This window comes from Fistularia commersonii, chromosome 15 (assembly GCF_037954325.1).
Source record: "Fistularia commersonii isolate RoL2024-O1a breed Wild chromosome 15, RoL_Fcom_v1.0, whole genome shotgun sequence".
NCBI classification, from domain to species: Eukaryota; Metazoa; Chordata; class Actinopteri; order Syngnathiformes; family Fistulariidae; genus Fistularia; species Fistularia commersonii.
Genome location: NC_141298.1, coordinates 17,353,122 through 17,367,606, shown reverse-complemented (window position 1 = coordinate 17,367,606; position 14,485 = coordinate 17,353,122). Strand labels below are relative to the sequence as shown.

Sequence of the window (14,485 nt, the reverse complement as noted above, 5' to 3'; positions counted from 1 at the left end):
TGGGCCTCCTCAGACCTCAGCAAAGTTTCTTCCAAGACTTTACGGCCAAAAATTAAGACGATGCTTTATCGTTATGCCGTGTAGCAAAAAAAAAATGCCGAAAACGGATTTTGTTTCTGTATGCAATAGAAAAAAAAAAAAACATTTTAAAATGTTTCAAACTTAAAATTTCCACCAAAATTTTGCATTCAATTCAAACTGAATTGAAAAAAAAAAATCACTGAATACTGTAATGGCAAATGAAAACAGCCAATTAAAATATCTATTTATATGGGTCGATGTGATTTTGACGCTACAAGACATAAATCAAATTTTACGAAAAATATGGCAAATTAAAATGGAACAGAGATGGAACAGGGGGACAGAAGAGCCACACGTCGGTATATTTAGAGTTTAACTGGATTATTTAAACCGGATTCGTTGAACTGGATTTTTTTAACTGGACTATTTGAATTGGATTAGTTTAACTGGATCATTTAAACCGGGTTAGTTAAACTGGATTCATTTAACTGGATTATTTAAACTGGATAAGTTTAACTGGATAATTCAAACCGGGTTTGTTAAACTGGATGAGTTTAACTGGATTATTTAAACTGGATTTCTTAAAGTGGATTATTTCAACCGGGTTTATTAAACTGGATTAGTTTAACTGGATTGTTTAAACCGGACTTGTTCATCTGGATTAGTTTAACTGAATTATTTAAACCGGATTTTAAACTGGATTAGTTTAACTAGATTATCTAAACTTGATTAGTTCAACTGCATTATTTAAACCTGATTCGTTAACCTGGATTTGTTAAACTGGATGAGTTTAACTAGATTATTTAAACCGGATTTGTTAAACTGGATTAGTTTAACTAGATTATCTGAACTTGATTAGTTCAACTGGATTATTTAAACCTGATTCGTTAACCTGGATTTGTTTAACTGGATTATTTGAACTGGATTATTTAAACCTGATTTGTTAAACTGCACTTGTTTAACTGGATCACATTAACTGGATTATTTAAACCGGATTTGTTCATCTGGATTAGTACAACTGGATTACTTAAACCGGATTTGTTAAACTGGATTAGTTTAACTAGATTATTTAAACTTGATTAGTTTAACTGGATTATTTAAACCTGATTCGTTAAACTGGATTTGTTTAACTGGATTAGATTAACTGGATTATTTAAACAGCATTTGTTGAACAGCAGATGAACTCTGGCTCGGGCTCGGCCTCCTTCCTGAGCTTCTCGGGCCTGAGGAGTTAAATGTGGAACAAAAGAGCGCCGTTTCTCCGCACAATGGCGGTGAGGAGGAGGAGGTTCCCCGTTAATCTCCCGGCGCCACATCAAGGAGGTTGAACAGATAAAAAAAGCAGGTTCCGCCTGATAACGAATCCTCTCTTATTCTAATGCCGGAGGAGGACGGGTTCGTCCGCAGACGGGCGTGCACGTCCTTTCGGCCGATCCCAAACAATCCCCCCCCCCGGTCGTCTCCGAGGAGCCGCCGCCGTGTCGCAATCGTCCCTTCCAACCCCGTCCGGCCGGTGTTTCTAAATAAACCGGGGGGGAGCGGGGTGATGTCACGGCGGCGGAGCGGAAGCAGGAATCCGCACGGTCAAAAACAACCCGGCGGAGGAAGAGCGGCGAGCCTTTGCGGAGGAATTAATGAATTATTCAGCCTCCCGAATGGGTTGCACCTTCCCCCGGACTCGTCCTGTGGCTTTTAACGTCTCCGTGTTCACGGCCCGGCGCCCGAGACCGGCCCGCCATCTTCTACCGCACCGGAAAGCGTCTGCGGAGAAAGGAAAAGTTTCCTGAAGAGGGCCTGCGGTCGCAGCGTGAGGAGGCGGAGGTCACGGACGGGGGAGGCGCTCGCATTCTTTCCTCCTGAACGAAGGGAGGAACCGCACGTCGCTTCAACCCTTGTCAGATTCCTGCTCGCGGGGGGGAGAAGGTTTGACTCGGGTCAGAAGGTTCTGCTCCGCCCACAGATGTCCAGAGTTCCAGATGTCCAGAGCTGCACCGTCCAAAGCCCGCACCAACCAAACCTGTAGGATTCATCAAAATATGCAGTGCATTTTAAATTTTTTATTTCCAAATCTATAGGATTCATCAAAATAAACAGTTCAATTTTTGCTTTTTTATTTCAAAATCTATAGGATTCATCCAGATGTGTAGTTTATTTTTTACTTTTTATTTCCAAATCTGTAGGATTCATCAAAATAAATGATTACATTTTCGCTTTTTATTTCCAAATCTATAAGATTCATCAAAATAAACGGTTACATTTTTGCTTTTTTATTTCCAAATCTGTAGGATTCATTAAAATATGCGGTGCAATTTTTACTTTTTTATTTTCAAATCTGTAGGATTCATCAAAATAAACAGTTAAATTTTTGCTTTTTTATTTCCAAATCTAGAAGATTCATCCATATATGCAGTTCAATTTTTACTTTTTTATTTCCAAATCTGTAGGATTCTTCAAAATAAACAGTTCTTTTTTTTTTAATTCCAAATCTGTAGGATTCATCAAAATAAACAGTTACATTTTTGCTTTTTTATTTCCAAATCTAGAAGATTCATTAAAATAAACAGTTTAATATTTACCTTTTTATGTCCAAATCTGTAGGATTCGTCAAAATATGCAGTGCAATTTTTACTTTTTTATTTTCAAATCTGTAGGATTCATCAAAATAAACAGTTAAATTTTTGCTTTTTTATTTCCAAATCTAGAAGATTCATCCATATATGCAGTTCAATTTTTACTTTTTTGTTTCCAAATCTGTAGGATTCATCAAAATAAACAGTTAAATCTTTACTTTTTTTATTTCCAAATCTGTAGGATTCATCAAAATAATCAGTTAAATTTTTGCTTTTTTATATCCGAATCGAGAAGATTCATCAAAATAAACAGTTAAATCTTTGCTTTTTTATTTCCAAATCTGTAGGATTCATCCAAATATGCAATGCAATTTTTACTTTTTCATTTCTACATGTTTATTCTTCTCATTGTTACTTATATTTTGTGTCTTATATATTTTTCTGTCTTCTATCTCAAACCCAGAGATGTCGTATTGTTGTGTTTGTCCTGCTTTTTCAGGCTGTTGTTTCGATTCCACTGAACTCAAAAGCTGCTATTTCTAAATTTAGTCAGACTCTGCGTGATGACGATTAAAATCCTGAAACCCTTGAATAGGATTTTCTGTTTCCTTCGACACATTTGTCAACAAATGAAGAACCTGTTTGCAGCAGCAGCAGCGTGCAGACGGCCATTTTGAAATAAACACACACACACACACACACACACACACGAGATAATAAGAGCAAACTGGCTCAAACACATTCCAACAAAGCACCTGGCCTTTATCACGTAACACACATATGGTGGGATTGCATTCCTGCCCCTCCCCCTCCCCAGTGTGTGTGTGTGTGTGTGTGTGTGTGTGTGTGTGTGTGTCCTGCGGACAGACAAAGGTGTGTTTATGAACCGTCTCATTCCTGTGTCCGGGCCGGTCGCAGAGCTCTGACCCCCTGCCGGAGCGTTCCGCCCCCGCACGCCTTCAGAACCAGGAAGTGACGTTGCCACGGCGGCCGGAGGCTCCGCCCACCGCGGTCACCTGGAGAGGGGGCGGAGCCACGCCGGAGTAGATGAGGAGGAAAAAAAAACAAGGAAGAGCTCAGAAGCAAGCAAGGGGAGCTCAAGCGATCACCTCCGCCGCTGGTTCCCTGGGAGACGAACAGGAGAGGACTTCCCCCCCCCTCGTCGGCGGGCTCCTCGGCGCCGACATGGACGCCCCAGACCCCCCCCGCGGGAACATGGGGCTTTTAAAGACCTTCGACTCCTCCGAGTTCGGCGGCTGGGAGAAGATCGGCTCGGGCGGCTTCGGACAAGTGTACAAGGTCCGGCACGTCCAGTGGAAAACATGGCTGGCCATCAAGTGTCCTCCCTGCCTCCACATGGACGCCAAGTAAGTCTCAGACCTTCTCAGACTTTTTTTTTTTTGGGAGGACAATGTAGGAAGGAGAGCTCTTGCGTCTGACGTTTGTGATCTGCCCGGGGCTGTGCGTGTGTGTGTGTGTGTGTGTGTGTGTGTGTGTGACTCACCGCCAGCTGTGGTGTCTCAGCAGGGAAAAGGTCACCTTTAAGGATAGAAAGCTCCTCGGTCTCTCGGACCCTCACGCGGGTCCTGGTCCTCTCCGGACCCGGATGCGTCTCCAACTTGACCCGGAACGTTGACACCTTCTCACCCAATCCGCGTTGATCTTTATCTACGAGGGGTTCGTTTGAATCTGAAGAGGCCGTTCGCGCCTCCCGGCCGGAGATTATGCAGCTATTTTCAGCTCTTCACCGTGCAATGCTTTGCTAGGAGCTGATTCGTGACCCCTGGGCACGTCACACACAGGTGTGTGTGTGTGTGATCTGAAGAAGACCACTTCTTTGTGTGTGTTCAGATGATTCCTCTTGTAGCTGCTGCAGAGTTCAGCGAGCCGTCCTCCCCCCCCGCTAACCACCTGAAGTTGTGGAGCATTTAATAAACCCAGGAGCAGAGATCTTATCACGTCCAAACATCTGCAGAGTACACAAGCAGCCATTTGCGCTGCGCCTGCGGTGACCCGCGCATAGCAGCTCCTCGCTGGGGCTGAAAGGCACCTTTGTGCACGAGGGGGCCGCCGCTTCCGCAGCCGCCGCTGCACACACACACACACACACACACACACACACACACACACACACAACAGGAAGCCGTCCGACCGGTCCTACCGGGGGCCTCTTTCCATCTCAAGCGGGGACATTGTTTGGTTCTGCAGAACGGCTGAGGAGCTTCTTGGATGAGCCGAAGGGGGTTGCTAGCGGGTTGCTAACGCGTTCGGTTCTCCACGCCCGGGAGATTTCCACGTCTGAGGATCGCGAACGGGACCGACGGGGACCCCGAGCCGTGCAAACCCGCTTAAAGCGGCGCGGGGCCGTGCACGGCGCGCTGATAACAGGGGCCGTGCGAAGGTCGAGCGGCAGAAAACAAGGGCTCCCTATCTGGCCCGGCTGGAAGATCCTCGCTGACGTTTCTGCCGGTGAAGGAGCCGATGCTAATGAGGCTAATGTTTTAGATGATAAACATTATAATAATAATAATAATGCATAGGATTTGTGTAGGGCTTTTCATGGCACTCAAAGACGCTTTACAAGTGTAAGACAGAAGACACAGGACATACACACAATTATTGGGAAAGGCTGTAGGTGTTGGAAGAGGTGGGTCTTGAGGTTTTGTTTAAAGGATGACAGGGAATCGGACTCAACTTTAATATTAAATGTTCTTTTGTCACAGCGGCGTCACAATTCTAATCCAAATATAAAAACACTGCTCCAAAAAACTACAAAACACTACAATAACACATCCTAGATCTGAATGAATGAAATATTCTTCTTCTTTACATAGTTGAATGTGTTGACAACAAATTCACTCAAAAATGATCGATGGGAATCGAATTGGAATCGCACTCCGAATGAAAGTGGAAAAACACACCGACGTTGATTTCATGTCCTTAAAACATGTCCAAATGAATCTGTGTTGCTGATCAGTTTGATTACATTGTGTTGTTAAAGTGCTCCCTTTATTTTTTGGAGCGGTGAATAAATAGACCATTAGAAAAAAACCACAAGACATCCATAAAGAAATAGAAAGCAAAAACAAACAGTGACAGTAGCAATGACAGGAATAAAATAAACAAACCAGGCAGGAAGTGAGTGGGCTGAGACTGACGCGTCAACCAATGGGTGACTCCGATTCCGGCGTCTCCCCGTCCTCTCGGTACCGTCCCGATCGGGTTCCTCCCGGTCGTCCGGCGCCGAACGGTAAATAGATAGAATCCGCCCGGCTGCGTTTGTGACCAAATATGGTCTGCTCCTGCTATCGGGTCTGTTTGATCGCCTTTTATTGGGCCTTCGGTCACCGTGGCGACGGACTAACCCGGCGGCGTTTCTCCTCAGGGAACGCTCGGTGCTGCTGGAGGAGGCCAAGAAGATGGAGGCGGCCAAGTTCCGCTACGTCCTGCCGGTGTACGGGATCTGCGAGGACCCCCAGGGTCTGGTCATGGAGTTCATGGAGACGGGATCCCTGGAGACGCTGCTCGCCACCGAGCCGCTGCCCTGGGAGCTGCGCTTCCGCATCGTCCACGAGACGGCGGTGGGGATGAACTTCCTGCACTGCATGAGCCCGCCGCTGCTCCACCTGGACCTGAAGCCCGCCAACATCCTGCTGGACGCCCACTACCACGTCAAGGTATCGACGCAAATCCGTTTCGAGTCAAAGTCAGCTTTAATAACAACAAATGTTCGCGCGTACGGAGCGTCGGAATAGCGCCAAAGTACAAAAAATGATGAAGATGCACTGAGGTAGATGTTCTAGGGCAAGGGTGGGCAAACTTTTTGGCTCAGATTTTAGTGATTCGACAGACGGGCCGGGTCACCACAAGATACGATACATATTAAAAAAGAAAAATAAAAACACAAAAGTTAACAGTATATATAAGACTCTTCTGACATTTGCTTTGAAAACAAAAGCAGCTTGTGCTCTGACCTTTGCTTGCATTTTATGCACAAACTAGTTTTTCCCTTGTAGCTTCGCGTGCAGCTCATTCATGTGCGTCAGGAAGGCGAAATCACAAAGCCAATCTTTGTCATTCAGCTCAGGAAAATTCTCAAGTAGCTCAAAAAATGAAATAATTCCACATTCATTGATCCACGCATTCAATCATTCATATCAAGTATGAATTCTGTGTCAATCGTCGGCGGGCCGGATTAAAAAGACCAACGGGCCGGATGTGGCCCGCGGGCCGTAGTTTGCCACCCCGGTTCTAGGGTTTTATTTATAAAGTGACAGGAGCGCTAAAAAAATGGCGTTTTTTTTTTGGATCGGCGTGTTCGGAAGGAGGCGTCTCCACCCTCCTGGCGTCGACCGAATGAGAAATAAAACCCGATCGTCTTCCTCCCCGTCGTCGTAAACGGACGCGATCTTTTTTCTTCCGCTGTCATTCCTGGACTCGGACTCCAGATGTAAACACCTCGGCCGGGCCTGTCCCGACACGACCGGATGCGTTTCCTTAATCTCCTCCGTGTGACTGCGACGGTGTGGGCGTCGCCTCCAGATAAAGCCGAAGGGCCTCTCCTCGTCTGCAGGCCGGGGCACGGCGGCGCTGCCCTCATCATACCGCCGAGCTGCCTGTCTGGCTCGGCGGGTGGAATTAGTCATCCGGCCGCCGGGTCTACTGAGAAAGGGAGTTATTTTAAAAAAAAAGGTCTACGTGATCCGATCCGTCCTAGATATCCGACTTCGGCCTGGCCCGGTGGAACGGCCTGTCGCGGGCCGACGACATCAGCAGGGACGGTTTCTGCGGCACCATCGCCTACCTGCCCCCCGAAAGCATCATCGAGAAGGACCGGGTGTCGGACACCAAGCACGACGTCTACAGGTCCGCCGCCGGACGCCGCCGGACGCCGCCGTTCCCGGAAGGCGACCGGAGCCCCGTTCTGACTCTGGGTTTCTTCTTTGTTCCAGCTTCTCCATCGTGATCTGGGGCATCCTGACGCAGAAGAAGCCCTACCAAGGTGAGACCGCCCGGCCTTTCAACATCCACCTCACTAGGTCCAAAAATAGAGATTTCCCAGAAGGAATAGATGCTAATTCTTTCCAGTAAGGGCTCGCTCCGTGTGTGTGTGTGTGTGTGTGTGTGTGTGTACACAAGCACTTTGTGTGTTTACCTGAGGAATGCTGGTGCGGGCAGGTGAGCAGGGTAAGTAGAGGGTTTTATTGTTTTCCCATGCATATCAGGTCACAGTGCTACTGCAGGCCAGTGTGTGTGTGCGTGTGTGTGTGTGTGTGTGTGTGTGCGTGTGTGTGTGTGTGTTGGGGGCAGGTTGGCCTTAGCCATGTGTTAATCCAAGCATAAAAGTTGGTGTGAATCATTTTAGTGTAACTCCTCCCTGTCTGCAGGAAGATACATAAACTTTATTGATTCCCATATTTTTGTCAAAGCAGCGAAACAGTATCAATAAATATAGATAAAGAGAATTGAAAGATAGAAAAAGACATCCACAAATAAATAGACAGCAGAGTGAACAATGTCAACAACAGCATCAAGGATAAGAATACACTACAGGATCGACAATAAAAGTGAAAATAGACCAAAACAACAACAACGGGGATGGGAACATAAATAGAGATAATAGAAATGACAAAAATTAAGACACATTTTATTCAAAGCAGCATAAAAGTTAGTTTCAATAAATATAAATATAAATAGAGACAATGTAATGGCAATATAGAAAATAGCAAAATAAATAGACAACAGCAACAACAAGGATAAGAATTTAAACAGTGACAATAGCAATGACAACAAATAACAGTTATAGTGTCATTAAATATGAATATAAATATCAATAGAGACAATTAGAAAACAAACAGATAGAAAGCGGAGAGAACAACAACAACAGCATCAAGGATAAGAATACACAACAGAATGGACAATAAAAGTGAAAATAGACCAAAACAACGGGGATGGGAACATAAATAGAGATAATAGAAATGACAAAAATTAAGACACATTTTATTCAAAGCAGCATAAAAGTTAGTTTCAATAAATATGAATATAAATATAGAGAGACAATGTGATGAGATGGTATGAGATGAGAACAACTTTATTAATCCCGAAGGAAATTGTTGTGCCAGAGTTTCAAGTAACAAAAAAAAAAACAGTAATAGATAATAGTAGAAAGGAGGAAGAGTAAGAAATATAATGAAATATGAATTGTCTTAACTGTTAGCAGTAACTACAAAGATTGAAGATTCATATATTGGCACACTATATTGCCAATGTAATGGCAATATAGAAAATAGCAAAATAGATAGACAACAACAACAAGGATAAGAACATAAACAGTGACAATAGCAATGACAACAAATAACAGTTATAGTGTCATTAAATGAAGATGACTATCAATAGATAGACAATTAGAAAACAAACAGATAGAAAGCAGAGAGAAGAACAACAACAGCATCAAGGTTAAGAATGAACCGAATGAGGGGAAAAAAAAGACAGCAAGGGTGAAAATAGAAAACAAATGACAAAACTAAAAAAAAAAAAAAATACATAAAATTGGCTGAGACCAACAAGGATACCGTCACCGTCCAGCACATTCTCTATCTCATCGTGCAACGTCAGGTTTTCCGTGCGGTTTCATGGAACACCTTGTTGTCTGCAGGAGAGAACAACATCCTGCAGATCATGGTGAAGGTGGTGAAGGGCGTGCGTCCGGACCTCGGCGCGCTGCCGCGTTGCCGGCCCTCGGCGTGCGCCGGCTTCCTGGGCCTCATGCAGCGCTGCTGGGCGACCGACCCCGCGGCCAGACCCAGCTTCCAGGGTGAGTCCCGCCTCTCGCCGAGCCCGGCGGCGTCCAAGCTCCGCCCATCTGACCTTAGTTCGCGCTCCCGCCGCAGACATCACCTCCGAAGCTGAGGAGCTCTGCTCCAAACCTCAGGAGGAGCCCAAGACCCCGACGTCCTCCGAGCCGGACCCCGCGCCCTGCGCCACGCTAACCGCTAACCAGGTACGACCGAGGACGCCTTGTGAGAAGAAGCGTGGATCTCCACGTGAGGTGACGTCTCCAGACGTGGACGCCCGCGAAGATGTTTATCTTGTCAATGTTTGACCCGGAACAAGTGTTGCATCAGAGGCGTGGAATGTTGACAGGCGGGATGGTTCAACCTGAACAGTGTGTGTGTGTGTGTGTGTGTGTGTGTGACTTCTTGAGAAGGTGCAGCCGCCGGCTGGTAAACACCGTCCGAACATCCGCCAGATTTCACGAGAACTTGTTTTGGTCTTCCGCTAAGCGCCGTCTCTGCGCCGCAGGTCGCCGACAACAAGCCGGTGCGTCCCAAGTCGGCCATGTTGCCGGAGAAGGACTACAGCCTGTCGGAGCTGCTGAGCCAGGTGGACTCCGGGATCTCGCGCAGCTTCGACCGCGTGAAGGAGGACGGCCGCCACAGCAAGGAGAACACCGGCAAGAGGCTGTCGGGCATCTCCTCCGCCGACTCGGCCTTCTCCTCCCAGGACTCCATCACCCTCTCCTTCGAGAAGGAGAGCACCTTCGGTGAGCGGCGGCGGCAGCGGCGGCGGCGGCTCCTCCTCCCAGAACCCTCCGGACGTTTGAAACACCTTCCCTTCTTCTCAGATTCGGCCGAGGTCCACAAGCGGAAGCTGTGCGACGCCATCAGGACCAAGGACACGGCGAAGCTGATGAAGATCCTCCAGCCGCAAGACGTGGACCTTCTCCTGGAGGGGGGAGGCGGCCTGCTCCACCGCGCCGTCGACCTCTCCAACGAGGAGGCCGTCAAGTTCCTCCTCCTGAACAACGCCAACCCCAACCACGCCAACGCCCGCGGCTCCACCCCTCTCCACCTGGCCACGGAGAAGCACCTCAAGCCCCTGGCGGAGCTCCTGCTCGGCCGGCGGAGCACCAACGTCAACGCCAAGGACGAGGACCAGTACACGGCCCTGCACTGGTCGGCCCAGAACGGCGACGAGGCCATCGCCCGCCTGCTGCTGGACCGTGGGGCCGCCATCAACGAGACGGACGGCCAGGGGCGCACGCCGGCGCACGTGGCCTGCCAGCACGGCCAGGAGAACGTCGTCCGCGTGCTGCTGAGCCGCGGCGCCGACGTCCGCGTCCGAGGCAAGGACGACTGGACGGCGCTCCACCTCGCCGCCTGGCAGGGACACCTGGGCATCGTGAAGCTGCTGATCAAGCAGGCCGGCGCCGACGTGGACGGCCAGACCGCGGACGGACGCACGCCGCTGCACCTGGCGTCCCAGCGGGGGCAGTACAGGGTGGCTCGCATCCTCATCGAACTGGGCGCCGACGTCCACGTGACGTCCGCCGGGTCGCACACGCCGCTGCACGTGGCGGCGGACACGGGGCACACCAGCACCTCCCGCCTCCTCATCAAACACCGCGCGGACATTCACGCGCAGAACAACCGCGGCCTCACCCCGCTCCACCTGGCGTCCCAGCGAGGCCACCTGGCCACCGTCAAGATGCTGATAGAAGAAGGAGCCGACCCTTGCAAAGCCAGCCACGCCCTGCGGACGCCGTGCCACCTGGCCGCCGGGACCGGACACTGCGAGGTTCTCAAGGAGCTTCTCCTCCGCCGCCCGGACGGCGCCGCCCTGCTGGACAAGCAGGGTCTGAGCCCGCTGCAGCTGGCGGCGCACGCCGGCCACGCCGACGTCGTCGCCGCGCTGCTGCCGGCGCCGGCTCAGGAGGACCCGGCGCCCGAGAGCTCGCCGCCGGAGCCCAAGGCGCTCCAGAGGAAAGTGGTCATCCTCAAACTGACGGAGACGAACGACAGGGACGGTCAGCAGCGCGCTTCGGCGTCCTGCTGAAACACGGACGCCCGTTCTGGTGTTTTTAAATCCTCCCGAGGCGCCTCGGAGCTCCAGCAAAACCCCCGAGGCGTCCTTGTAAATATGTACGCTGTAAATACACCTTTCAGTGAACTTCATTAATGTATAATTTGTTTACTTTTGTACTTAAACACCTTATTTTTTGTTTTGTTTTTTTTACTTAACAAGCGCGTCACGTTGACATTTATGACTTGGGAAGTCGCGACCCGACAGGTGTCGCACGGAAGGACGCGACCTCCAGCTTCTTTTTAAGAAGAAAACGCCGGCGATGGACCTCCGGCCGTCAGACGATCCATTAAAACCTCCGACCCGTCGAACGCGTCTGTCGCTTCTTTCAGAACAAACTCCACGTTCAGGCGAGGAGACGAACCCGCCCGGATCCAGATTCATCCATCCATTCATTCATTATCTGACGTGCAACCGTTCACTCGCTCATTCGCTTCATTGAGACGTGACCTCATTCACACATCGCGCAGAATCAAAATTCATCCTCTCATTCAACTGTCAGCATGCAGTCGTTCACCCTCTCACTCGCATCGTAAAATATTCATCATTTCATTCACAAAGAGGCAATTATTCACTCATTCACACTTCATGTAGAGACACGACCCTCTCATTCAAACCACATAAACAACATTCACCCTCTCGTTCAAATGTCAGGCATGCAGTTATTCACCCTCTCACTCGCACCATGAAATTGTTCATTCCCGTTCACAACTGTTCACCCTCTCATTCATGCATCTCATAGACGTCCACGACCTTCACCCTCTCATTCACGTCATATAGACATGACATCTTTCACTCATTCACACGTCCTATAGAAACATTCACCCTCTCATTGACATATTGAATAGGTCAAAGATCGCGTCATAAGATCGTTCACCCTCTCATTCGCAAATATTCACACGTCACGGAGACACGACCCTCGACGTCCTCACTCACGTGTCGTGAAGACGCCGTTCACTCTCTCACGCTAACTATTCACCCTTTCATTCTCGCCACTTCACATGAATGATTCACTCTCTCGTCCTATTTTTGTGAGGGTGTTTATTTAAATCCCGGGGTGTGTGATCCCATGACGACGACGCCGTACTATGTTCAACCTTTTCAGATCTGGTAGTTTTCCAAAGCGGCTATTGGTTTCCTTCTCAGTTGACTTTCCGTGATTCGTGTCCCGGCAGATCCTCCCCGCTGCTGAAAGGCTCGGCGGCGTGTCTGCATCTGCAGCCTCATCTGCAGAAGCGGCATTGTTCCTCTTCCTCTCCAGACCCCTCACAACACGCTCAGGTTGGCACGAACCATGGGAACTGCCCCCGGGGGCCATCGCAGGGCCCGCCGACGAATTCCCCCGCCCCACTTTTGACTTTTCAGCGCTCCTGGAAACCTTCCCCGACGCCTCCAGGGCCATTTTTTAAATATTACTCACACGGAGACCGGCGGGACACCGCTGGTGTAACCCGAGGTGCTTGTTTTGCGCACTCGCCCCTCTTCCGCTAACGCTAATCTGTCCCATCTCCTGCTCCGAGGGGAGATAATGTGGCGCCGTTGCCCAATCTCGACCTCTCCGCCGCCGCCGGGACCTTTGTTCCACAGGAGCTCGGCGTGCCGCTGTTGTTAATCTTTGGCCAAGATTGTTGCGCGGGTTAAAACTGTCACGGGAGGACGGGCGAACACGGACCTCACTGGACGTCGCTATCGTGTCAAATCCAAAGTAGCCGCAGGGACGTATTAGAAGTATCATAACAAAACGCAACATGTCGTGTTGCGGCACGTTGAGGTGGAGCTAGTTCTGTGTATTCTGGGCTAATACTTTAAGCTAACGCTAATAAAAGATATTTCCATCATAGGTTCTCACGTTCGGCTCCGAGTTGGTTTCCCCAGACGAGGTCGCGGCGGGGCTTCGGGTCGTTGGCGGTCGTCTCTTCGTCGGATCGTGGCGTGTTTGCGTAAAATCGACCCTTAAAGGCTTTCTAGGAACAAACATGGAGGATGGCGTACGGCGGAGGACGATGGAGAAGCTCCACCTGCATGGAAATGCAGGTTCCCGAGGGGTGGAACACCTCTGAGCTGTTGTCGGGAAAGAGGCCGGGTCATTTATAGAGACATACAACCATTCACCCTCTCATTCAAACACCATATAAAGACACACCCTTTCATTGACATGAAATGTAAGCATTTCACACATAGTAAGGAACCCTGTGGGATTGGAAGCGAGGACCTCCTGGCTGCGGGGAGGCGGTCGCTCCGTCGCTGTGCCGCCCTCTGATGGTTCGAGAGATCATCTCCTCCACCATCGGCCCGGATCTGAACCACCGACTGATTTCCTCCTTGTCAGACTGGCTTTATCGGCGCGGCCGTGACGGGGCTTTTTCCTCGTCCGGCTGAGTCACGCCTCGCCGCTGACAGCCGAGATGACAAGAAGGTGGATTCCGGAGTGCATGTTCTTCTCCAAAGCACTATTTTCTTCCGGATAAGGGTTTAACGTCAAACCTTTTTTTGGGGGGAAAGCGAAAGAAAACGTTACCGTATTTTTCACACTATAAGGCGCACTTCAAATCCTTACATTTCCTCTGCGAGCCTTATAATCCAGTGCGCCTTATATATGAATTCTTGTTGCGCTTACTGACCTCCAACCAATTTGATAAGATAAGATAAGATAAGATAAGATATGATAAGATAAACATTATTGATCCCCAAAGGGGAAATTCCTTTGTCACAGTAGCAACAGTTATAGTGTCAATAAATATGCATAGAAACAGAGACATTCAGCAACAACAGCAGCAGCAAGAGGGATAATACTGGACAACAAGAAGGAACAGTGAGGGTGAAAAATACACAACTGGAACTAAACGACAATATAAATAGAGTGACAATAGCGATGATTAAAATAAAAATAAAAAATAAAAAAAATAGGCGGGATGTGTGCAGGTCGGGAACAACGAGGATAAGAAAGACGGCAGAGTTGGGGCTTGACGTGATGGCTGACGTAGCGAGGTTGTAGAAGCAGCAAGCAGATGAACTGCGGCAAATAAAGAAAA

At 48.9% G+C, this 14,485-nt stretch overlaps 1 protein-coding gene across 2 annotated transcripts; it reads left to right on the top strand.

Annotated features, from left to right (window-relative positions):
- The first annotated feature begins 3,670 nt into the window (after nt 1–3,670).
- ripk4 (receptor-interacting serine-threonine kinase 4) lies at nt 3,671–11,590 on the top strand. Of its 2 annotated transcripts, XM_086160142.1 has the most exons (8): nt 3,671–3,958; nt 5,977–6,268; nt 7,309–7,457; nt 7,544–7,593; nt 9,247–9,405; nt 9,482–9,591; nt 9,894–10,134; nt 10,216–11,590. In XM_086160142.1, the coding sequence occupies exons 1-8, from the start codon at nt 3,777–3,779 to the stop codon at nt 11,424–11,426; spliced, it is 2,394 nt and encodes a 797-aa protein (XP_086016268.1). In that variant the 5' UTR covers nt 3,671–3,776; the 3' UTR covers nt 11,427–11,590. The 2 variants fall into 2 exon arrangements, with proteins under 2 accessions (XP_086016268.1, XP_086016267.1); XM_086160141.1 differs by having other exon boundaries at nt 3,686–3,958; nt 9,894–11,590.
- The last annotated feature ends 2,895 nt before the right edge of the window (nt 11,591–14,485 follow it).